The following is a 23,137-nucleotide window of genomic DNA, read 5'->3' on the forward strand; positions in this document are numbered from 1 at the left end:
ATTAGCTCAAACAGCCCTGGAGTAAGTGCTGCAAATAAAACGTTCTGCCCCAGAGGATAATTTTACTCATCTCTGACAGAGGAGGCCCATTTTTATGTATTTTTTAAATAAAAATTCTTTCTTCTCATCGAAATTCCACATAAAAAGCCCTTTTCTATTAAAACCACCTGACGTAGCTTTGAATTTTCACTGCCTGCTTTGTTTCACTTTTAATTTTTTTAATCAAACATTAACATAGGTCCAAGCTTTTAAATGCACGACGATGCTCCTGATAATATCAATATCTGGATCGAGCCATGAAATCAAGTTAATTATGTAAAAGTTGGATGAAGAGACAGGATCATTCAGACTGAGGTCCCTTTAAAAAACAGTGGGTATGTATCTGATGAGAATGAAAGAGGTTCAACTGAGATGAAATTATGACTGTAAATGTGTAGAGAAGTCAAGGATTAATAAAAATATATTTCAGTACCAAATTTAAAACAGTACTGCTGTTACTTAAAGTACATGCAAATCCTTTAAATACAAAAAGTCAAAGAAAACATCTTTAGGTTTAAGAAACTTGACATGATGCACTATTTTACCCATTTTGTCTCATATTTCCTTCTGAACTTGGCTTGGTCAAGTGAAACAGGAAGTGACATCAAAGGGGAACTTTCTGGTCTTTGTTTATTAAAACAAAATTATTTGAACTCCGAACTCTTCATCTTTCAAAACAATCTAAAGGAAACATCAGATTCTTCTCTAGTCTGTGTTGTCAACGCTCTGTTTACATGCCGACACTCCCCTTTGACATCACTTCCTGTTTCTTCACATGCAAATATCTGAACAACTGTTCATCTGAACAGTGTAAATTTTTATTTTTGCAGTGTTAATGTCATCTTTCCAAAAATGTATTCCTATTTATTACAAAAATTTGCTGCCACAGGCACTAGTTAAATTCAGCTAAATGTACTTGAAACTAAGAGAGAAAGTTATTTTCTCACAGGAAGTGTGCAAACACGTGTTCAGGGGATCTCTCACCTCTCTGGTGGTTGAAGATGGAAGAACAAACCCCTCAATAGACAAACCATGACACTGCAACAAAACAACAAATAAAAACCATAATTGGAGGCGGTGTGCTGCTGACCAGGAAATGATTTAAAACTCTGGTCGTTCTCAGACCTTCTGCAGGATCTTCCACACTTTTTGGTAGAAACCGACCGGCACGCGGTTCAGCGCTCCGTCCAATCGCCTCCTGCGCAGCCACTGGCCGTGTCGCGTGTCTTTGGAAATCGGGAAGCTGTCAGGAAGATCGATGGATTCTGCAGTGGAGAGTCTGTACCTCTGAACAGCGATGGCGACAAAACCAAAAAGACAAACGACACAAAACAGAGAATTAGCGCCCTCCGCCTACTTTAAGTCACAGTGTGATCCTGTTAACTGAAGATCTGAGCGCTTTTCAATGGGAGGCTGACGCTTCTTTAAAAACCCACTCTCCTCTCATGAATTATTCCAGTCCTCGAGGAGTGAGGAGGGGGAAAAAAAAGATTCTGGGAAGCTCAAAGAAAACATGAAGAGGCATCCAACAAGAAAACGTGTCAAGGATGAAAAAAGTAACAAACTTCTTATTCGTGGATTACTTTTAATGTGTTCTCGTCTGTAGGAGGACGTAATGTAAACTAGACATCTGACAAAAACGTGGAAGCTGAAGGAAGGGAGCCAGCGCTCACACAGCCTGATTTCAGTACAGGTTTTAAGCCTCTCCCCCTCCACATAAACAGAGCATTGAACCATTCAGGGTTCAGGCTGTGGGTTTAAGCGTCGGCTACCGTAAGATTCCACCGGGGGCGCCTAAGCTTTATGAACTCTGAATATTTACGTTGTTTTATAAAAAAAAAACGGCAGTTCTTAAAAGGCTAGCTTGTTTGTTTTGAAGTGGGGTTCTGCAGAAAGGTTCTGAACAAATATCTTACTTAATAAYAGAGTTTAAGTTCGACAGATTGGGCATTTTTTTTTCTCCCAAAATTTTATAGTTTATCCAAATGAAGTTCTACAGACTATAGTCTGTTTCACAACAGTTCCAGGAGAAATACTATGATGAGCAAGAAGTGGTCCAAATTGCACAAAAAGTGTTACAGCTAGATGCTACTGTCATGATTAGCATGTGAAAATAATTATAGAATTCTCTATAAATAACCACAYAAATCAAAACTGGACTTTGTTTCAGTGGTGTAGCAACTCACTTCGGTCCTAGCTTCATTCGGACTAGCCATTAGGCCCAACACAATAACGAAATTTTGCCAGTCGATAAATTGTCAGAATTGTGCTAAGCTAATCAAACTAAGTACTKTTAGTTTTTTTTAAAGCTGATAATWAATTTTTGTCTATTTCTTTAAGCATTCAAACACTTTAGCATCACTAATAGTTGGATGGTACACCACTCCTCCAAAGTGAGGTTGTTTGCAGATCTATCTAGAACAGGTAAGATATTTGTTTGTTCGAATCATTCCATTGAAGCCCACCTTCAAATATCTGAACTTTAAGCTTAAAGTAACTGGTATTATAGAGAAATAGTTGCAGAGCGCTTTGTGTTCGAGTAAATTACATCTTTTTTGTTTGTTTGTACGGAGAAGAAGCTACAGGAAATCAGCATCCTTAGAGAGAAAAACGCAGCTACAGTTTGCAGCTTAGAGGAGGTTGCCTTAGAGATGAGGTCTCGGAGGTTTGTGCATGGCTCAACTCCTAAATGCTCTGTTAAAATGTAAAGTTACACACACACATGCAAGCACACACACACACGTCAGTGGGTTAAAGCTGTTCTCACACAGTCTAAGTGGTCAACAACACTCAGCACAAACACAGTAAACATGTGAAGCAGCCGTAACATTTTCCTCTGCTGWTTTATTTTGCTGAGACACGTCCGATTATTTTCTGCGCCCCGTGGCTTCTCACTGCACGGCGCACGCCCCGCTGGGCAGGAAGTCCTGCGCGTACACCGCCACGGCCTTGGTGAGGTAGGTCATGCTCCCAAAGCGCCCGCTGGGGGCGCTGTCGTACAGCAGCCTGCACACGCCTGTGGACGGGTCCTTCTCCAGGATGTGCTCTTCTGCTCCCAGGTCCTTCTGCGGGGGGGGGAGGGGAAGAGGGGAATGAACCAAAACAAATACATTTTTGAAAATCGATGCGGGTATTTGGGAGCGGCGCKCACCGACCTGGTCTTTGTAGAACATGTCGTTGGCCTGCTGGACGATCTTCTCCACGTGAATGATGGAGCCGATGCTGGGGATGTCCACATCTGCCAGCATGGTGAGGACCAGGATGGCCTCCACCAGCAGCTGTCGGTACTCAGGCTGAGGGACCCGGTTCAAAACGGTCTCCACGTGGACCGAGAACTTTATCTCCCCGGGGGTCATCTGACCATGAAAGGAAATAATAGATTTAGGGCAACAGACCATAAAAAAAAAGAGTAATATTTTTAAACTTCATAGGTGATGATTTTAGTATAAAATACAACATAAAGWACCTCTGATAAAAGTAAATTATCTCTACTGAAATAAAAAAATAAATAAATGTTCGTGCTAACACTTTGGATGAAAGCAGAGTTTCTCCTTCACGTTTTTACAATGTTAATCAGGGATATTCAACTGATGGCCCATGGGCCACATCCAGCCCATAGGTGACTTCCATCTGGCCACCCTCAATTTTTTTCGTACTAAATCTAATATAAAAATATATATTTTAAATCAATTGTAAGTTTAAAGTTTAAATTTATGATTTAATTTGAGGAACTGTGCCCCCCTGAGCAATTAGCTCAAACAGCCCTGGAGTAAGTGCTGCAAATAAAACGTTCTGCCCCAGAGGATGATTTTACTCATCTCTGACAGAGGATTTTTATGTTTTTTTCTAAATAAAAATTCTTTCTTCTCATCGAAATTCCACATAAAAAGCCCTTTTCTATTAAAACCACCTGACGTAGCTTTGAATTTTCACTGCCTGCTTTGTTTCACTTTTAATTTTTTTAATCAAACATTAACATAGGTCCAAGCTTTTAAATGCACGACGATGCTCCTGATAATATCAATATCTGGATCGAGCCATGAAATCAAGTTAATTATGTAAAAGTTGGATGAAGAGACAGGATCATTCAGACTGAGGTCCCTTTAAAAAACAGTGGGTATGTATCTGATGAGAATGAAAGAGGTTCAACTGAGATGAAATTATGACTGTAAATGTGTAGAGAAGTCAAGGATTAATAAAAATATATTTCAGTACCAAATTTAAAACAGTACTGCTGTTACTTAAAGTACATGCAAATCCTTTAAATACAAAAAGTCAAAGAAAACATCTTTAGGTTTAAGAAACTTGACATGATGCACTATTTTACCCATTTTGTCTCATATTTCCTTCTGAACTTGGCTTGGTCAAGTGAAACAGGAAGTGACATCAAAGGGGAACTTTCTGGTCTTTGTTTATTAAAACAAAATTATTTGAACTCCGAACTCTTCATCTTTCAAAACAATCTAAAGGAAACATCAGATTCTTCTCTAGTCTGTGTTGTCAACGCTCTGTTTACATGCCGACACTCCCCTTTGACATCACTTCCTGTTTCTTCACATGCAAATATCTGAACAACTGTTCATCTGAACAGTGTAAATTTTTATTTTTGCAGTGTTAATGTCATCTTTCCAAAAATGTATTCCTATTTATTACAAAAATTTGCTGCCACAGGCACTAGTTAAATTCAGCTAAATGTACTTGAAACTAAGAGAGAAAGTTATTTTCTCACAGGAAGTGTGCAAACACGTGTTCAGGGGATCTCTCACCTCTCTGGTGGTTGAAGATGGAAGAACAAACCCCTCAATAGACAAACCATGACACTGCAACAAAACAACAAATAAAAACCATAATTGGAGGCGGTGTGCTGCTGACCAGGAAATGATTTAAAACTCTGGTCGTTCTCAGACCTTCTGCAGGATCTTCCACACTTTTTGGTAGAAACCGACCGGCACGCGGTTCAGCGCTCCGTCCAATCGCCTCCTGCGCAGCCACTGGCCGTGTCGCGTGTCTTTGGAAATCGGGAAGCTGTCAGGAAGATCGATGGATTCTGCAGTGGAGAGTCTGTACCTCTGAACAGCGATGGCGACAAAACCAAAAAGACAAACGACACAAAACAGAGAATTAGCGCCCTCCGCCTACTTTAAGTCACAGTGTGATCCTGTTAACTGAAGATCTGAGCGCTTTTCAATGGGAGGCTGACGCTTCTTTAAAAACCCACTCTCCTCTCATGAATTATTCCAGTCCTCGAGGAGTGAGGAGGGGGAAAAAAAAGATTCTGGGAAGCTCAAAGAAAACATGAAGAGGCATCCAACAAGAAAACGTGTCAAGGATGAAAAAAGTAACAAACTTCTTACTCGTGGAGTACTTTTAATGTGTTCTCGTCTGTAGGAGGACGTAATGTAAACTAGACATCTGACAAAAACGTGGAAGCTGAAGGAAGGGAGCCAGCGCTCACACAGCCTGATTTCAGTACAGGTTTTAAGCCTCTCCCCCTCCACATAAACAGAGCATTGAACCATTCAGGGTTCAGGCTGTGGGTTTAAGCGTCGGCTACTGTAAGATTCCACTGGGGGCGCCTAAGCTTTATGAACTCTGAATATTTACGTTGTTTTATAAAAAAAAAACGGCAGTTCTTAAAAGGCTAGCTTGTTTGTTTTGAAGTGGGGTTTCAGTGAGAAGTTATGGATGATTAATATCTTACCGTTGATGAGCTAATGGCTAGTCTTAGTGTACCAAAGTGAATTCTTGCTGTCCTTGAATAAATCCAATCTGAAAAGTTGGTGTGCATTTCTTTTATTATTTCTTCTAGTTATTTAGGACTAATGGAACCTCAAATATAAAAACAAGCATTGTTTAGGAGCAATTAGGAATTTAAGATATAAATATATGTTTAATTTCAAATTAAAGATAAAATGTAATGTGTTTAAAGAGCTACCTATAACAGGTAAGATATTTATTCCTTTTAACTTTGCCCCAGAACCAAATTTCAAATTGGCTAAAATCTTTTGAAATAACTGGTTACAGTTATTTCAAAAGAAAGCATATCCATGCAGCAAACACAGTTTCTTTTTTTCTTGTGAGGTAATCTTGAACATGAACCTAGAAGTGAAAACACAAATTCACCAATGAGCCAAAACATTATGACCATGGACAGATGAYGACATAAACACATAGATCTAATAGAAAAACACTGATTCCTGGAATTCACGTGTGTTRTTTTGACAGTCCAACAACACCCCCACATGGACATGATACTTCCTAACAGTGGCAAGCCTCCTTCAAATAGGAAACCACAAAACTTAAGACAAATTTTATAAAAAAGGCTAAAAAATGACAGAAACTACTTAAATGACATTTCTTTAAAAGCATGTCTAAAACTCAAGGCCCTCGGGCCAAATGTGGYCCCACGTGGCATTTTATGTRGCCAACAAGAGCTAGATGTATTAATGTCTYAAAATAAGCTGCTTTAAAGCCAGCATTMACCATAAACTACATCTCCCATAATGCATGTTGATTATATTACCTAMAAAATGATGGCCTCCCACCACTAGGTGGAGGTGCACAGGAAAAAATAGCTATTAAACAATAGCAAGAAAAAAAACATCTYGTCAAATCTCAATGTCATTGCATTTTTGCCGGCCACTTTTGCTGCTTCCCAGTTGTACTGGGAAGTGGGAATAATCCCACTTACAAGTCATAAATTTAAACTGGAATGCCCCTCCAGTGGGAATTCCCTGTTGGAAAATCGGAAAAATCTAAATTCAAGACAACAGCAACTCATCACCACACAGTGAGTAAAACTCTTACTTTTACTTTTAATAATATTTCTGTATTGTTTATAGTCAGTCGTACTTGTAGTATTTTTCAGTGTTTATAAGAGGATGAGTTAAARCACTGTTTCTATACAGGAAAAACCACGTAGAGCTCAGTTAGTGTTCGTTAGCTGTGCTCAGTCGTACCAACAAAAAGAGGAACATGACGATTCTTGTTTAGTTGAAGTTAATCAGGAAACATCAAAGTTAATTACAATCGGCCCTTTGAGGACCACCATAATACTCATGTGGCCCTCAGTGAAAATCAGTTTGACACCCCTGCATTAAAGCAAACCCAACCAAGAGATTTTACTCCAGAATACACATGGCACAAAAGTTGTAATAATAATGATGTACGTATAACCAGAAAATTAGGATCAAGGAGACATTTTATTCTATTCTTTAATTGTAAAATGGGTGGTCATAGTAATATGGCTGATTGCTGTATCTCTGAAGGAAACCCAACAGGGGCAGGAAGGAAACATGCAAGTGGTATGAAAAGTACCCATGGTGGTTTAAATGTGTCTGTGTTCCCTTGTGTCATTTCACACTTTAGTAAAACAAATTAAAAAAAGAAAAAAAAGAAAATATTTGCCCAGTTACAGGACCAAAAACTGGTAAGAGACAGCAGAWCTTTACCCCAGGATCGAAGCTTTCTACGTCCAGTGACTGTGCTCGCACCCCCTAAAGAGCAAACAACAAAAATAGAGAGAAAACAAAAAACAAACAAAAAAGATATTGAAAAAAMGTCTGACAAGTAAAAAATAATTAATAGTAATTAAAAAAAAAGAGTGACTGGTGGATCTGATCCAACCCCAAAGTAGGTGAAATCACAACATGCATAAAACGTGAAAAGAAGGAATTAAGATGGAGGTGAGATGACAGTTCCTGCAAGAATTAGTGAAAATTATCCACAAAACAAGAAAATACAAACCAAACATTCTCCATTTTGAAAACATAATGACTCCGAACTCAAAATTTTAAAGTAGAGAAAAGCAGGCAAATGTCAAAATTTATATTAAAATACACCAATCCTCGAACACATACAAATAAGTAATAAAAAAACATAAATGTGTGTGTTAGCTTACTTAATTAGTTTAAAAAAAATTGTCTTTTTCTTGGTTCTAATCATTTCATCAGTAAGAATTACTGAAACGACAACAAAAATGGCGGTGTTAGCTGCAGCTGTGTAAACTCTCAASATTTAACAACGTCAGAAATTAAAGTTGCAGTGCTTTAGAGCAGCCAAATCACTGAGGTCAATTATTTTCARTTTAACAGAAGTCATTACGGTCACCTTATAAGTTGGTGTCAGAGACTGGTCAAGCTGAAAAGAAGAAAAAAAGAAGTCCGCTCTGGGTTAGGTGTTTTAACCTTTCTTACATCCAGAAATATTTAACATCTCACCCACAACATGTCCCAGATGCTGAGTCTGGGTTAATGAGCGCTTGAAATTAGCTCTCTTGGTATCAGATGGTGTTTTCGTTGTAAGGCTCAAAGCTCATGGAAGCAAAGGAGATTGTGGCTTTTTATTTTAAAATCAGTTGAACCATTTGTAATATTAAATAGTTCAAGTTGTTCCTGTCGCACAGGAGATTCCCTGATCTTTTAGAGACATTCTTTGAACTTCGTCTCTAATTATTTGTGGGGTTCCTCAAGGCTCCATCTTTGGTCCCATTTTCTTCTCATTATTTATGTTTTCCTTGGAGTCCATCTTCAGAATATACAACCTGGACTTTCACCATTTTGCTGATGACCTTCAGACCTACTGTGTTTAAATGTATTTAATGTGACCCTCTATTTTTAGCATTAAAAAAAAATCTAATGCTTGAGTATAATGATACCCCTAATTTGGTTTGTCCATCACTAAAGATGTCGAAGTTGAAGATGGAATTTTTAAAAAGTCTACAGGATGCCTCTTTTGGATCTATACACTGCAATGCTAACAATTATCTCAAATACAGTATATAGTTGATACATATACAGCATCAGTGAACCATTAAATTTTTCTAATGTGAATTAAATATCGCAACATTTTTTTAAAAACAAAAATGTAGCATCCTAACAAATAACRTGTCTTTTTGTGTTGCTGTTTTACTTGGACCTGAAAATTGTAAAAAGAATGACAATTGTTTTTAAGTTACTAGGACCAGGCACAGGTTTTAGTAGACAAGAACAGTCTGCTTGAGTTTATAAATTGAAACTAACACGTGTGGAGCACTTAGAGGACTTTCTATCAGTCATCTATTAATGAGCTTCCATCTGCAGGGTGAGTCAAAATTTTATTTCAGAAAAAGAAGAGAAAATTATTCAGTATGTCTGAATATCCCAGCAAGTAGTGGGAGAGGGACCTATCTTGCTATGAACACAGTGTGGCTGCCATCTTGAAAGCTGCCATTTTGGATCAAAGACAAGTTTGTCTAAAAATAATCCCCTYACCCATAGCATTTCCTCTTTTGTTTATGAAATAAAAGGGTGTCAATGAGACTTTTGCTCACTGTGTATTAGTGAGCTTTAACACATTTTATTATTCCATTTGTTGAATCCCTTTTGGACAGTTTGTATTATGTCGATAACACAAAAATATGTGTTGTAGATAGGATTATTGAATTAAGAATTAAGTTAATTTTCTATCAATTTAAAAACGATTGGAAACAAAAATTCGAAACAAACTTTTTAACAGTTTTTAGAATGTTTTTGTAATTATGCCTTCCTTATCCCCACAATTCTGCTTTGCATCACAGCAGGTGAATTAACACCCACTTTTATATGAATAAAAATCATCATCATCATCACCTCCTTACTCGGATCCATCAAAGACAGCCTGCGCTCCAGCTGTAAAAAGCACAACAGTCAGTTTATCGCAGGGTTTAAAACACAATCATAGGCAGCTTTCTTTCCCAAACAGCTGCTGAGTTTCTTCACCTCCAGATGCAAAGAATCAGTTCAAACTGTGTCAAACTGAGCGGCCCCTACGTTCCTGTAAGAGGAGATTCCCTACCATCTTCATGTCGCTCTTCAGCTTGCTGATGCCAGCTCGCTCGCTCTTGGTGGCGCCGGCGTTGCCCAGGTGATGGATGGAGATGGCGGGACTGACGCCGGTGTCCCCCTCCCTCACTGTGGAGGAGCAAAAACACAAGAAGTGAACAAGAAAACGTTACAGTAAAAAGTCAATTCGACATCCCTGGACTGAGACATTTACAGTCATAGGAGAAAAAAGTCTTTCAATTGTAAAATTTAACTTGTCAGGACTTAATAAAAGTGATGTTGTCCATAGCAAGTTTTAAAATGATTCGAATTGAATCTCAAATGTACAAAAACACAACATATTCCACCAGGTTGTTATTTATTAAACCAAAAAAATGTATCCATTGTTACTAGTTATATAAACTTAGTACAAAAAGTGAGGAAATGTGCGTCTGGTAGATTAAATTGTAAAAATGCTTCTTGGTAATAAAACGTATACCATTGGAAAGCCTGTTAATTTCCCGTTTAAATGCTGCCGCATTTGTAAGGAACGTGCATTTGTGGAATAAGCAGTAGAGCTGAGTATCTGGGTTGTACACATGAAAGATTTGCCAAATCTTCTCTGCCAAACAGCTTATTTTTATATTGACTTGTTTGGTGGACTGGACAAGATAAATTTAACGATTTATACATTTAACAAACAGGATCATGTGGAAGAACCATACACAGCCACAACACCTTGGCTCCTCCTCCCCATGCTGGTCACACACTACTGGCATCCCATTCTTCAACCAGCAGCGATGTCATCTTGGAGGATCGAGTTTGGTCCCAGACTGTGGAGATATGGAATCTACTAGTTGCAAAATTTCATCTTGATACAGCTCTGCAATAAGATTGCCAATCAAGAACCTGATTGACAGCACCTGGGAGTGCCAGAAGCTCAAAACAAGAGTCAGTAGTAAAAGAAAAATAAGCTGTTTGGCTCATCCCACAAATGCATGTTCCTTACAAATGTGGCACCATTAAAACAGAAATTAACAGGCTTCCCAGWGGTATAAGAGTTACTGACAATAAGTGTTGTTACAACAAAGAAATCATCTACCCAACACAAATTTACTGACTTTTTGTGCTAAGTTTATGTAGGATTTAGGGGACTGACCACTGCGCTGCACTCCAAACTCCTTCCCACTCAGGATGTGGTGGAGCAGATTCTTCAGTTCGGACGGGCTGAGGCTCATCAAACTCTCTGTGGCCTCCTCTCCTGCAAAACAACACGGAAACACAAACGTTTAATTAAGCCCGATCAAAAACTTTCAGTAGATCTAACAAAACATTTCTTTGTGAGTTTAACCAAACTGCGCCAACTTCAAATTCATTATAACAAATTTGCGAAGTTATTTTAGTAATTTTTCCACATTTGTCAAATGTAAATTTAGTTTCACTGGCAAAACTTGACTCGGGTGCATCATGTCAGCGCTCTGAACATTTTGTCCTAAAGGTATAATATTAAAACTATTATCACAATTTTTTATCTTAAAATGTATTTATGCCAAAATCCCTAAAAAGTCTCTGCTAATACACACTAAATCAGCAAGAATTACTGCATACAGACAACATTTTTAGCTATAAAATACAACTTTTTATAGTTTATAATACACTCACAAACCAATATCACAAATAAAAGTTCAGAAGCAGAAAGTTTTCCTTTCTAGTCCGCTGTCTGCCTGACCTGAACAGTTGAGGGACTGGGCCAGTTCGGTGGCCATGACCTGGATGATGAGACCGATCCGGAGTCTGAACATCTCGCTGAACAGGCTGGGCTGAGTCCTGATGCTCATCGCCAGGTACACCATGATTTCCTGGTAGAGGGGGAGGGGGGGGGACAGGAGGTGAGCAGAGGAGGAGGAGCGCTAGAGGAACCGCTGAAAGACGTAGCCCACCTGAGTGAGGATGGCCACGCAGATGTTGTTGTCACTGGCCTCGTCGATGAGAGCAGACAGCTGGTCCGGAGGGATCGGWGCCGTGATGGTTTTCTCCCGCGGTTCTGGAGGAAGACCCACGGTCAGGTGCTTCTGGTGCGCCAGCAAATCGGAGCAGGCCTGGCGAGAAACCGAGACGGTTTAGAGGAGAGGACTGGAAAACGGGAAGGAGGGGACCGAAACGTGGGGCGTACCGAGTCGAGCTCCTCCACCTTCTTCTTCAGCATGCCAGAGATCATCCTGATCAGCCCCCACTGTTTGAGATCACCCGCCTTCTCGTAAAGATCAGCCAGTAAGGAGCCGACTGAGCAACCTTTACCGTGCAGCTGCGTGTCCCACTCCATACCCCTGGAATACAACASTGAGCCTTTAATTCCAACATTAATGTCSTGTTTCTTCACTCTTTCTATCGTTAATCACAAAGATCTTAATGTAGCTCAAATATAAAGTTTAAAATGTTCGGTCCAACGGTACATCTGTTTGTACCAACCTTTAGCACAGATGCACTGAAACTGCAGTTACATTTCTAGTTAACTGCATTTTGCTAACTGTCATGACAGAAAATAAGTAGAGGACACCAGGGGGTCCTCAATGTTTTTCAGTCTGGGAGCCCCAAATTGATGAAGAGATGGAGCAAGGACCCCCTTTATATATTGTATACAGACATAGGAGCTGCAGTGTTGTAAAAAAAAGGTAAGAAAGAAAAGTAACCAAAAATTTCACAACCCCACCAAAGACCTCTGTTCTACATCAAACAAAGCACAAGTGGCAGGAACAGAAAAAAGGCTGGTTTATACTTCAAGTTGCACGTCTTGCTCAGCCTGCTGAGTGACAAAACTGCGTAGCTTCCGTTTGCTACAACATATCCTGATGACACCTGTCTTATACATCGCTCCCAGTCGCAACTCTGTCCTGMAGATCTTATAGCTCACAACATGTGATTGGTCTGAACTTGCGGGGTGTTTGTTCATGTGTAGCAGTACTCCGAGCAACGCGTCTTTCTGCGAGTCATTTTGCGAAAAATGATTGGCTTTGACCCAATTGACCACGTGAACGTGCAACCAATGTTCAAGCCTTCTCTCCAGCTCTGCCATTAACAAGAATAAAAAGATTTAAGAGAGTTTTTTTTCCCGTCTGACTTTTCRCCTGACCTAGCTGATACATAGCTGAGTGAAAAAAAACGATATCCTGCTATCACCGTTGTTACTAAGCTTAGCTATGATCTGCGCCACATCGGGAGTGCTGTGGGAGAAATTATGACAATTTATCTCCYGCTTCATATTCAGCCGATTAATACTTGGTCAGAAAAAGACGTTAGAAATGACGTAGTCACTGATCTACTGCCGTAATCTACCAAATCTACCGTATTGAAATAGAATCCAAGCTTTGAACCATACTGGCCCAAGCTATATGTGTATTTCTTTCCTATATGTTTAATGTCAAGCATCATTTGCTCCACAATTATACTCAGGCAGCAGAGGCTTGTCTGAATTATTGTCTGTTTAAAAAAATGTTATTAGCTTGTTTTGTTATGAAGGTCACTGAAAATAATGTGCAAATCCTCTCGGTTTTATCATTTCTTGCTGTTACAGTAAGTCGGGTTTGACGTCATTCCCAGTTGCAAATTCTGGTTTCTGTGGCCGATGAGACAGAACAAAAATCCACCTCTAAATTGTACCAAAAAAGGAAGTTGAATACAAATAATTAAATTTGTCATTGGAATAATAAAGGTGTGTGTGGAGATATTTGGTTTGTTTCCATGAACATACTGAAAGCAGTGTTTCCATTAAAMGTCACATCTCACTTGTCTTTGAAAAGGATGTAAAGTATATCAGCCTGGTCCTGAAGGTTTTTGGTGTCTCGCAGCAGTTGGACCAAAGCGCTGTAATCGACGGCTCCGCTGGCGTCCTTGGGGATGCCGCACTCCACCGTGATCGACACCTCCGAGCTCTGAAGGATGGAGACGGAGGAAAGTTTGTTTGGAGGGTTTAAATGTTGCGTTTGTGGGAAACAAAAAATAAAAAGGGAGAGAACAAACAAACAAACAAAAAACAAAACAAAACCTGGATCAACCTGAGTTTCTTGTGGTGAGGAGGTTTCTGGGAGATTCAGGTTGAGCGATGGCTGACGAGAGCGAAACAGCTTGCTCGGTAGGTACATATTGACATCTGGACCAAAAAAAAATGTGTATAACCACAAAATTCATTCTCAAAATCAAATCTGTCGTAACTGTTGCAAAACGACGAGTTCACTTACTGTGGATGTTGAGATCCTGAGCCTTGTTCATTAGAGAAACCATCTCCTTGGTTTTAGTGGCCACAGCCTTGAACCTGCCCAGACCTCCTACCTGAGGCTTGGTTTTCTTTGGGGCGGAGTGGGCCAATAGGTGGTCCAGGTATTGCGCAAGGTCGTCTGCCTCTGAGGTGGGGAGGGGGTGGAATGAGGAAAGCACATTCTGTGTGATTAATCTGCAGCATCATAAATTAAATGTTAAAGATTTAGGGTAAAAGTAAAAATAAGACATGACATATGTTTTCTAGTTTGATTAGTTATATTATTTAAATTCTTCTCAATTATACGTAGTAAAGCACTTCAATAAATAGGATGTATTTGAAAAGAGCTGTTTAAAAACYATGCATGTAGATTTACTTTACCCAGTCACTCTTCTAAAACGTGTTCATCCTTTTGTTTTAAAATCTATTTCTATACTGTAACTTTAATGTCACTGGCCATGTTTCCATCCAACTGTAAAGCAAATTTTTAGCAAGCATTTAAAATGTCGCAATAAAGTGGGGGGGGAAAGAAGAGTGAATTAGGCGTGTTTCYACTGGTTTGGAGCGATTCAAAAAGGTCATGCAAAGAGTAATTTTGCCAGATGTTGATATGGCTGTAATAAACAGGAAGTAGAGGTTACAGAGTTAGCAGGGACCACACATCTCGGGACAATGGGGAGAACGTTTTCAAGAACGTGTTGCTATCGGCCAAGTTGTAATTGCTCTGTCAGTTCTCCCTTTTTGCACATCAACCTTTTTACAGAAAATCAAAAAACCATCTCAAGCGAACAAACGCAAAAACCTTTTTTGTGACCTGGAAGGCTTTTTTTTTTATTTAACTGTTTCCATCAACCTTTTCTAAAGCGATACTTCAAAACAAGCATAAAGGTGACTCTGCAGTTGTTGGGTGTATCAGAGATGGACAGGAAGCTGAGTACAGAGAGCTGGTGGACCGCTTTGTGACATGGTGTGGGAAAAATCATCTCATCTTGAATGTCAACAAAACAAAGGAGATGATTGTAGATTTCAGGAGAAATAGTGCTAGATCAAACCCTGTTTCCATCATGGGAGAAGAAGTGGAGGTGGTTGAGGAATATAAATACCTCGGTGTTCATCTGGACAACAGACTGGACTGGAGACTCAACAGTGAAGCAGTCTACTGTACAAGAAAGGACAGAGCAGACTGTACTTCTTAAGGAAGCTGAGATCCTTCAATGTCTGCAGCAAGATGCTGCAGATCTTCTACAAGTCTGTTGTTGAGAGCGTCATCTCTTCTGCCAYCATCTGTTGGGGCAGCAGCATCAGAGCCAGGGACCTAAAAAGGCTAAACAACCTGATAAAGAAGGCTGGTTCTGTTCTGGGGACGACTGTGGAATCTCTGGAGATGATGGTGCAAAGAAGGATTTTACATAAAATCAAGAACATTGTGGACAACCCTGACCATCCTCTTCATCAGACTGTTGACGAAGGCTTCTTCAACTTCACTGTAACACAGACGCCACAGAAGATCTTTCCTGCCCACAGCCATCAGCATCAACAATAACTCTTCAGTTAAATGAGTTACAACAACACCTAATTTCCCTCTGGGATCAATGAAGTATTTTTGAATTGAATTGAAAAAAATGTTGATGGAAACATGGCTACTGACACTTTAACTAGCATTCAAATACTTATCTTATATAAACTTATCCAATAACTGTGTTGTTTGGAAGAGAAACCAAAGGGGTCAAACTGTAGGTAAAACATGAAGTAGAAACTGGTGAAAAACTGGACTCTGCATCGGATTATTTACAGGTGAACACAAGGGCAATCTGTAATTCGAAAGGATTTTGGAGAATGGATTGGGTAAAATCTTGAAAATGGTTTCAATCTGGATGAAACCCTCACCTTGTGTTGCTCAAAACTTTTTAGTTGGGATTGGGAWAACTTTGATCCAAAAAGTCTGAGCAGTTTGGTGGATTTCAGGAACAAAATATGATTTAAATTAAACTCCAACTTGCCAAACAACATTCATCATGTAGATTTTGTAGATAATGATGTGTACTGATCAAACCAAACAGGTGGAATTATAGATTACTTTACAYTACAGAACTGTAAGGTAGAGATAAAACAATCTTCTCAACAGCTGTCAAAATTAGGGAAACAAAAACAATTTTAACTTTATTTGGAAGCTTTAAATTACGGTCCAATAATAAAAGTACTTTGAGTGATCAAATGTTGGCTAATCTACCCGTTTTACAAACCTAGTAGCTGTCAGAGTTACATGCGGTCTTATCCAGATTTGGATAAACTTGAAAAGTTGGATCTGGATAAGATTGATCCAATCCAATTTTTCTTTGAACAAATGGGATGAACGTAAGACAGACCACATGATACTGGATAGCAAAAAAATTAAAAATAAAATATAACCCAGGGATTTCCAAATCTGGGTCATTTTGATCCAGATTACCCCTTTTGAACAATGGGCCACTAATTTCCCCTTTTTATTCTTACCATCGTCACATCGTAACTCGTGCACGTATCCAGCACCGTAACCATCATCATCCTGTTCTTCGMGGTGCTGGCCCATGCCGCGGGAGCCTTTAAAGTCCAGGAAGCTGAGGTGAGCGCAGCAAGAAGTGGTCAAAAACTCCGACAACGTCCCCGTCTGGGTCCTGCAGAGGACGGAGGTGGTTATGGACTTGGACACATTTGGGTCACAGCGATGCAAACAAAGCTCAGGAGCTAACAAAATAGGCATTCTGTTAAGTGTTGAATCTCAAACCTCGCTCCTCCAAAATATCCATCCTGTAACTTCTTCAGTGTCGCCAAAACAGCAGGATCCAGGTCCGAGTGGTCTTCAGCTGGAGCACAAAAACAATGAACAAAAAACTGTTTTATAGTAAACACTTTGGCACAATAATCAATGATYGCTCAGATCTTTTATTTTGAAGTTCTGAGTCCGTTCAAGGCTAAAATGGATTACTAACATCTTAAAACTACAATCTTTACCTTTCATAATTCACTTCAGCACCATTTAATGAACTGCAGATAAATTCCTTTATATGCTTTTTTAAATAGAATTATTTGGTATCATTGGGCCCGATACCTGCGTTTTTATAAGTACTAGTATTCATTCATAAATGGAATACCAAGAACTGATGCATACTGTTTTGTGTGGACSTTCACATTATTTTAAATGCAACCTCCATTAAACTCCAGTGTGAGTGTTTTATGCCATTGATGACTCAAGGTTATTATCATTATTAGTACTTGGATCAATCCGCTCACTCCYACCTCACAGGTGTAAAAATCGTAGGAAACGAGACACAAGCATACTGACCGAGGTCACTTTGAAAAACGTCAGATATGTATTTCATTTACCAGGCTCTAAATAAAAGAAATGTGTTTTTATAACCATGTGTAATGTTTAAGTTCTAACAGTACTGGTRCTTGATATTGGCAAGTACCCAATCTTACTTATACTCATACTCGGTTTGAGAAAAACTGGWGTTGGGACACCCCTAGTTATTTCCACGTGCAAGAAGCAGCAGCTGAGGCACTTCCAGCTGGGATGTCGTACAATTTCTGCTTGAATACTGGTGTAAAACTCTGCAGAACCAATCCATAATTCCCCAAACTGAGGTCATATAAAGAATCTAAAATAAGTAAGACTTTAATTGCTCATAACCTTCTCATAGAACCACATTTCCAAATWTCTGGACCATCCCTTTAGATAGACATGTTCCTGACTCTCAGAGGACAAACAGCAGCTGCAGAAACCCACTCAGCATGCTCTGTGAAATGGGGAAAGTGATGGTCGGTCGTCCAGTTATCCTCCATCTGGATGAGAGGTAGGCGATCTCAGTCCGCAGCATCTCCACGATCATCTTGTTGTCCAGYGCCAAGTAGAACTGCTGGTGGTCGATGAACTGGGAGGTTTCAGGGGAGAAACAAGGAAACGAGATGAATTTTCAAGACGTGAAAATATCTGTAATAAAATACGTTAAATGTTTTATGAAATTATTTAGTTTCAGGAGAATTCAGGGATCCTGTTTGGAAATGAGATCTTGTGTAATTTCAGTCAACAATTTAAAACTGAACTGGTATAATAAGAGTTGCACCAGTTCATTAACGATAAAGGCCAAAATTGGTGGATTTTAAGCTTGACCTACTGATCCGACAACCAAAAATAAGATTTTTTTTTCCTGGTCAGTGAACACAACAGAGCTAAACAATAATCACAGTGTCTCTCTCTCTCTCTTTTTTTGTCCATAAAAGCACTTTCTGTAAGCGGCTAACGAATGCTAGTATTAGCATGTCTTCACTGTTGACATTTTGAAAACTCAGCGGTTTTATCTGTAAGGTGTTTGAAACAAAGTTAAAGGCAAAACAAGAGAAGTAAAAAGCCACAACTACTTTTCTACGGAGGTTTATCACTTTACAGGCTGTTTCCTTTGACAATAAAAACAATAAAATATTTGGGTGCTATATAATTTGGTGTAAAGGAATATTTTTATTGCTTTCAGGTTTTTTTTGTTTTGTTTTTGTAAAACTTAATCGATTCCATAACCAAAAGGATCTTATTAGAGAAAGAGAGAAAATCCAACTGGTGCTGTTTCGAAAGAAAAATCTCTACAGTTACTGTAAACACAGTCAATTTTCTTTTTAACCAGGAAAAAAAAAGAAAAGTAATACATGTCRACAATCACAGCTGAAAATCAGTACAGATTAAAACCTGAGTTGGCAGGTCAAAAAATGGACATTGGAATGGGTCTAAAAAAAACTCTTATTTGTGAATATCTAATAAAGACAAAATGACAACAAAAMCACTTCACAGTTTGTCTTGTATTAACCTGAGGTGTGAACACAAAGATGGTGTTCCTGATGATGTAGAACTTGGAGGTTCCCAGCACTCCTATCCTCCTGTAGGGTCGTCCCGTCAGACCGAGCCTCGGGTTACGACCTAAAACACAGAAAAAAATAGAAATTAAAATAATAACAACACAAAAGTTAGTTAAAGTTCGAAACAGGTTCTAGTGTAGATGTTAAATTTGTAAGATTAGAACAGAACTCAGTAGTTTGTTTCAGTTCTTTACCATCTTTAGCCTTTCTGTTGTGACTCAAATAAGAAGTTTCTTTCTTTTTTCTTGAATTGAATTTAGAATTTTTCTGATGCACATGATCGACTACAGGTAGGTCGGACTAATGTCGACTTAAACTCCCTGTTAGAGAAGGAAATGCTACAACTTCTTGTTTAAATGCCATTTACACTTTTTAAAATTTAAATAGTGACGGTATATATACGCTATATATTGTATGATGGATCCAGTTTTGAGTGTGTTCCGTTTGTAATAAAAGAGGCTGTAATCTTGTGCTTTAATGCAGAACCAGTGGGTGTTTTCCTGCAAATAATTGTTTTCCATGGTTTTCTTGTGATCACAAAATAATGAGCTTTGTCGCAAGATAACGAGTTAATTTCCAATGGTTTTCCGCTTGTGCATCATTGTTTGTTTGTTTATTTATTTATTTATTTATTTACCAAAGTTAATCCGGCAAATCCCATTGAGACTGCAGATCTCTTTTGCAAAGGTGGCCTGGGCCTGAAGGCAGCCTAGTGTACATAACAGGGCTGCCACGATTAATCGATGACTAATTTTAATAATCTCATTTTCTTTCTTTTTTTTTGTTCTTTACTTTGTTTTTCTCTCCAAACTGCTTTGACACCTTCCACTGCCACATCTGCCTTTCTGTCCTTGACACACATGCACAGTAGTGGTAACTGGGGTAGGCCGTGGACGTCACAAGACATTATACAGACAGGCTCTGGGATCATGGCTACCTGACAATGGAGCTCAAAAGTGTGGGATCATTTTAAGAAAATGAAAGAGAAACCTGTGCAATATCTGCAGAGCAGAACTATCCTTCCACAGCAATTGTTTTTAGTTAGCATATAGCTAAAATCTAACCATGGTTATATAATATCAGCTGCATTCTGGCGCAATAAGCTCTTTTATATATATAATATATATTTTATATATGTTTTGTATTCAATTAATGTATGATCCAATTAGTCGACAAATCGAAAAAATAATCTGTGATTAATCGATTATAAAAATAATCGTTTGTGGCAGCCCTAGTACATAATTCATAATTTTGTGTCATTTTTGTTTCATTACACAGGCCGAAATTGTGATTTGTTTGTCTTGAACAGATAACTTTCATATCAGCCCTCGTCATCTAAGGAGACGGCTGACCCAACTGCAGCTCAGCRGGCGTTTTACACAGTGATCCTGCTGATATAAACTTTATCACGACCAGCTGAGGGGATCGGCCCGTCTCCATGTTTACTGAATAATGCACAAGAAAACCATAACTTGTTATCTCAAGAAAACCATCTGGAAATTAACTCRTTATCTCAATAAAATGGTTCTTGTTATTTCGCGATAACGACATTATATGTCGTTAATGATTTCAAAGAGAAATTATGTAATTCGTAAATTACGATTTGCATTATTTTTATTTGCAAAATGACATCATAATCGTATAAAGTGAATTTATTGACATGAAATAAAAATAAATAAATAAAAAAACTACTTTCAAATACAGAAATGCTTGACCCAAACTTTTCCCCAAGCATAAAACCGCGTACCGAGTCTGGCGTAGATGTGGCCGAGGACTCTGGAGGGCTGCACGTGGATGGGATGAATATCAGCCACAGTCTCCACATTTATCCCGTTCTTCATCAGCAGCTCCTTAATCTCCTCCGTCTCAGCCAGAATCGACACTGGGTGGGGGAAAAACAACAAGGTTCGAAGAGGCGTAAACACAAATATTTGGCTGCTGTTCAGGCAGTAAGCTCACCCTGTACCACCACGTCAGGTTTGGGGATGGTGGAGAAACGTCGGTTAAGAGGGTCGATCTCTCCGGGGGCCAGAAACCCCTAAAAGTTAAAACAAATAAAATATATATTCTTATTTAAAATTGGTACTTTTGATATTTGCTTGAACATTAAGCAGTCAGAGGTGMTGACGTGGTGGGTTCACCTCAGTTAGGAGTTTTCCGAGGACGTACAGAGACTGTCCCCATTTCAGGGGACATTTGCCCATAGGGATCCTCTTTACAGTATGAGGGTTCATGTACTCCTCCTCCACCTGTTTGAACACAAACAAAAAAACAACAACAACATTTTCACTGAAACACAGTTAAAACTGAACMCTCGAAGGATTCACTGTGTTTTCAGGACGAGTTTGACCTTTTCAGCGGGAACGCTGTAGAGCTTGGGCAGCAACTTGATCCCGTCTTTCTGTTTGATCAGGATCCCCTCCAGAGCCTCCTGATACTCCTGCACCTGGATTATAGTCAGCAGAAACACTGTTTGTTCCTCCTGTGTACTYTTTTGCCACCCATTTACTCCTGCGTACTCTGTCCTGTCGCAAACATTCAAACGTCTAAAAGCTTTCAGGAGATGCTAGCTACGACTTTTGGTTTTTGACCATTTATRGATTTTGTTGTTTGTTTATTCATCTAGAATGTAAAATCTGTAAATATACTTAAAAAAAGAAAAGAAAAAACATAAAAACTGTTATAGAAAGGGCCAGAATGAAGCAACTAGCTTCTAAAGTCAATACATCATCAATCATACAAGCTCCCATCCGAAGTGATAATATGAACAGTTACAGTTTTGAATACCTGTAATAAAAGTACCTATGCTGAGGTTTGATGTACGTGAYTTACCTGTTCATGACTGTTGCTGAATATTCCGTCCAATATGAGGTAGGTCCAGAAGAGAGGCCACTCACACTCGATATTCTCAAACAGCTTCAGCTCTGCAGACTCATAATACAACCGATTTGGGTCCTTTACAGAGGCAGACACACAAATCACATCACAAACGGCCCAAAGACCCTTTCTTTTCTTCTCTTTTTGATATCCAGATGAAAAACGATTTATCTTCATTCAATCTTGAAGTGGATTCTATTGGTCCTTTCGCTACTTTAACTGAATGCTGGTGATATTTTCAATATCAGCTGGAAAATCCTGATATTCAACGGTTTCCTCTTTCACATGACATCAAGAAATCTTCATTAGACGACATTAAAATAATAGACCAATTTTAATGAGGACTTCTGGATTAGCAGGCAAATCAAACCATATCTCTGGAAACTTTCATGATATCAGGATGATTTAAGAATCAAAATGTAGCTCATAAAGCCAGGAATAAAAACATGTTCTAAATGCAGTTTGACCAAATATGACTTAATCCCTGATTTGATCCAATGTGTCACAAATATTGTCTACTTTTGTAGGTTTCCAAAGCAGTATATAAAGGAATTAACTATAATTATCTTTTTTAATTACTTTTTCCTATGAAGAAACATGTTTTCTATTTAAAACAAGCCAATATTTCAGACTTTAGTTTTAGTCCATTTACTTCAAGGCTGATTCCAAGTCTTCCTGTGACACTCAGCTCTCTTTGACTGAACCTCTCAGTATTCATTCAGCGTCTTTCCTTTCATTGCTGCTCCCGGCTACCACAGTTTAAACCACTGAATTTCCCCCAAACAGCCCCATAAAATTCAAAACATTGCCTCTGTGAACAAAGAGAAAAAAATCTCCTCTCTTTTTGTACTGCTTTGATAATAAAAATTTTAAAAAGTGACATACAATTTCTGCAAAAAGGAAGTCTTTACACCTAAAATGAATGAGTAACTATGTTTGGAAAACTATACGCTCTACATGTTTTGTGTGTCTTTTTACCTCTTTAGGAGTTTTGTGTCCATCTCTGAGAAACCTGCAGCAGCCGTATCGACCCTAAACACAAACAGCAGAGACTCCTATCTGTTTCTGTTCTTTGTTTAAAGCATCCTGAATTAAATAAAACTCAAAACGAAAGGCATTCCTTGAAAGAATATGCATTGCCCTGCTTAAAATTAATTTATGCTTAGAAAAAGAAAACTTATGTTGACGAAAAACTGTTTTGGTCGAAACTTGAAATGAACTTTTCTTCTTTCTGCTTCCTTTTATTTCATTTATGACATTTTTTTATGTAAATAGATTTTCTTTTGTATGTTTTAATGAATATATA

The 23,137-nt window shown here is 38.7% G+C and overlaps 1 protein-coding gene across 1 annotated transcript in view; it reads right to left on the bottom strand.

Moving 5' to 3' along the window:
* The window catches only part of phka1a (phosphorylase kinase, alpha 1a (muscle)), a gene marked incomplete in the record, with an annotated part of 42,922 nt that overhangs the window by 1,174 nt on the left and 18,611 nt on the right, over nucleotides 1–23,137 (bottom strand). The window contains 25 exon segments of the mRNA XM_014018255.1: nucleotides 1,911–3,104; nucleotides 3,195–3,395; nucleotides 4,806–4,859; nucleotides 4,947–5,108; nucleotides 7,491–7,535; nucleotides 8,149–8,178; nucleotides 9,648–9,686; nucleotides 9,853–9,968; nucleotides 10,978–11,079; nucleotides 11,548–11,677; nucleotides 11,759–11,917; nucleotides 11,992–12,145; nucleotides 13,602–13,747; nucleotides 13,871–13,965; nucleotides 14,054–14,215; nucleotides 16,564–16,724; nucleotides 16,835–16,913; nucleotides 17,837–17,981; nucleotides 18,906–19,015; nucleotides 20,702–20,836; nucleotides 20,914–20,992; nucleotides 21,096–21,203; nucleotides 21,305–21,400; nucleotides 21,787–21,909; nucleotides 22,810–22,863. Coding sequence (XP_013873709.1) covers nucleotides 2,931–3,104; nucleotides 3,195–3,395; nucleotides 4,806–4,859; nucleotides 4,947–5,108; nucleotides 7,491–7,535; nucleotides 8,149–8,178; nucleotides 9,648–9,686; nucleotides 9,853–9,968; nucleotides 10,978–11,079; nucleotides 11,548–11,677; nucleotides 11,759–11,917; nucleotides 11,992–12,145; nucleotides 13,602–13,747; nucleotides 13,871–13,965; nucleotides 14,054–14,215; nucleotides 16,564–16,724; nucleotides 16,835–16,913; nucleotides 17,837–17,981; nucleotides 18,906–19,015; nucleotides 20,702–20,836; nucleotides 20,914–20,992; nucleotides 21,096–21,203; nucleotides 21,305–21,400; nucleotides 21,787–21,909; nucleotides 22,810–22,863 — 2,859 coding nt within the window.

The sequence above is a fragment of the Austrofundulus limnaeus genome, unplaced genomic scaffold, assembly GCF_001266775.1.
Source record: "Austrofundulus limnaeus strain Quisiro unplaced genomic scaffold, Austrofundulus_limnaeus-1.0 Scaffold188, whole genome shotgun sequence".
Taxonomy (NCBI): Eukaryota; Metazoa; Chordata; class Actinopteri; order Cyprinodontiformes; family Rivulidae; genus Austrofundulus; species Austrofundulus limnaeus.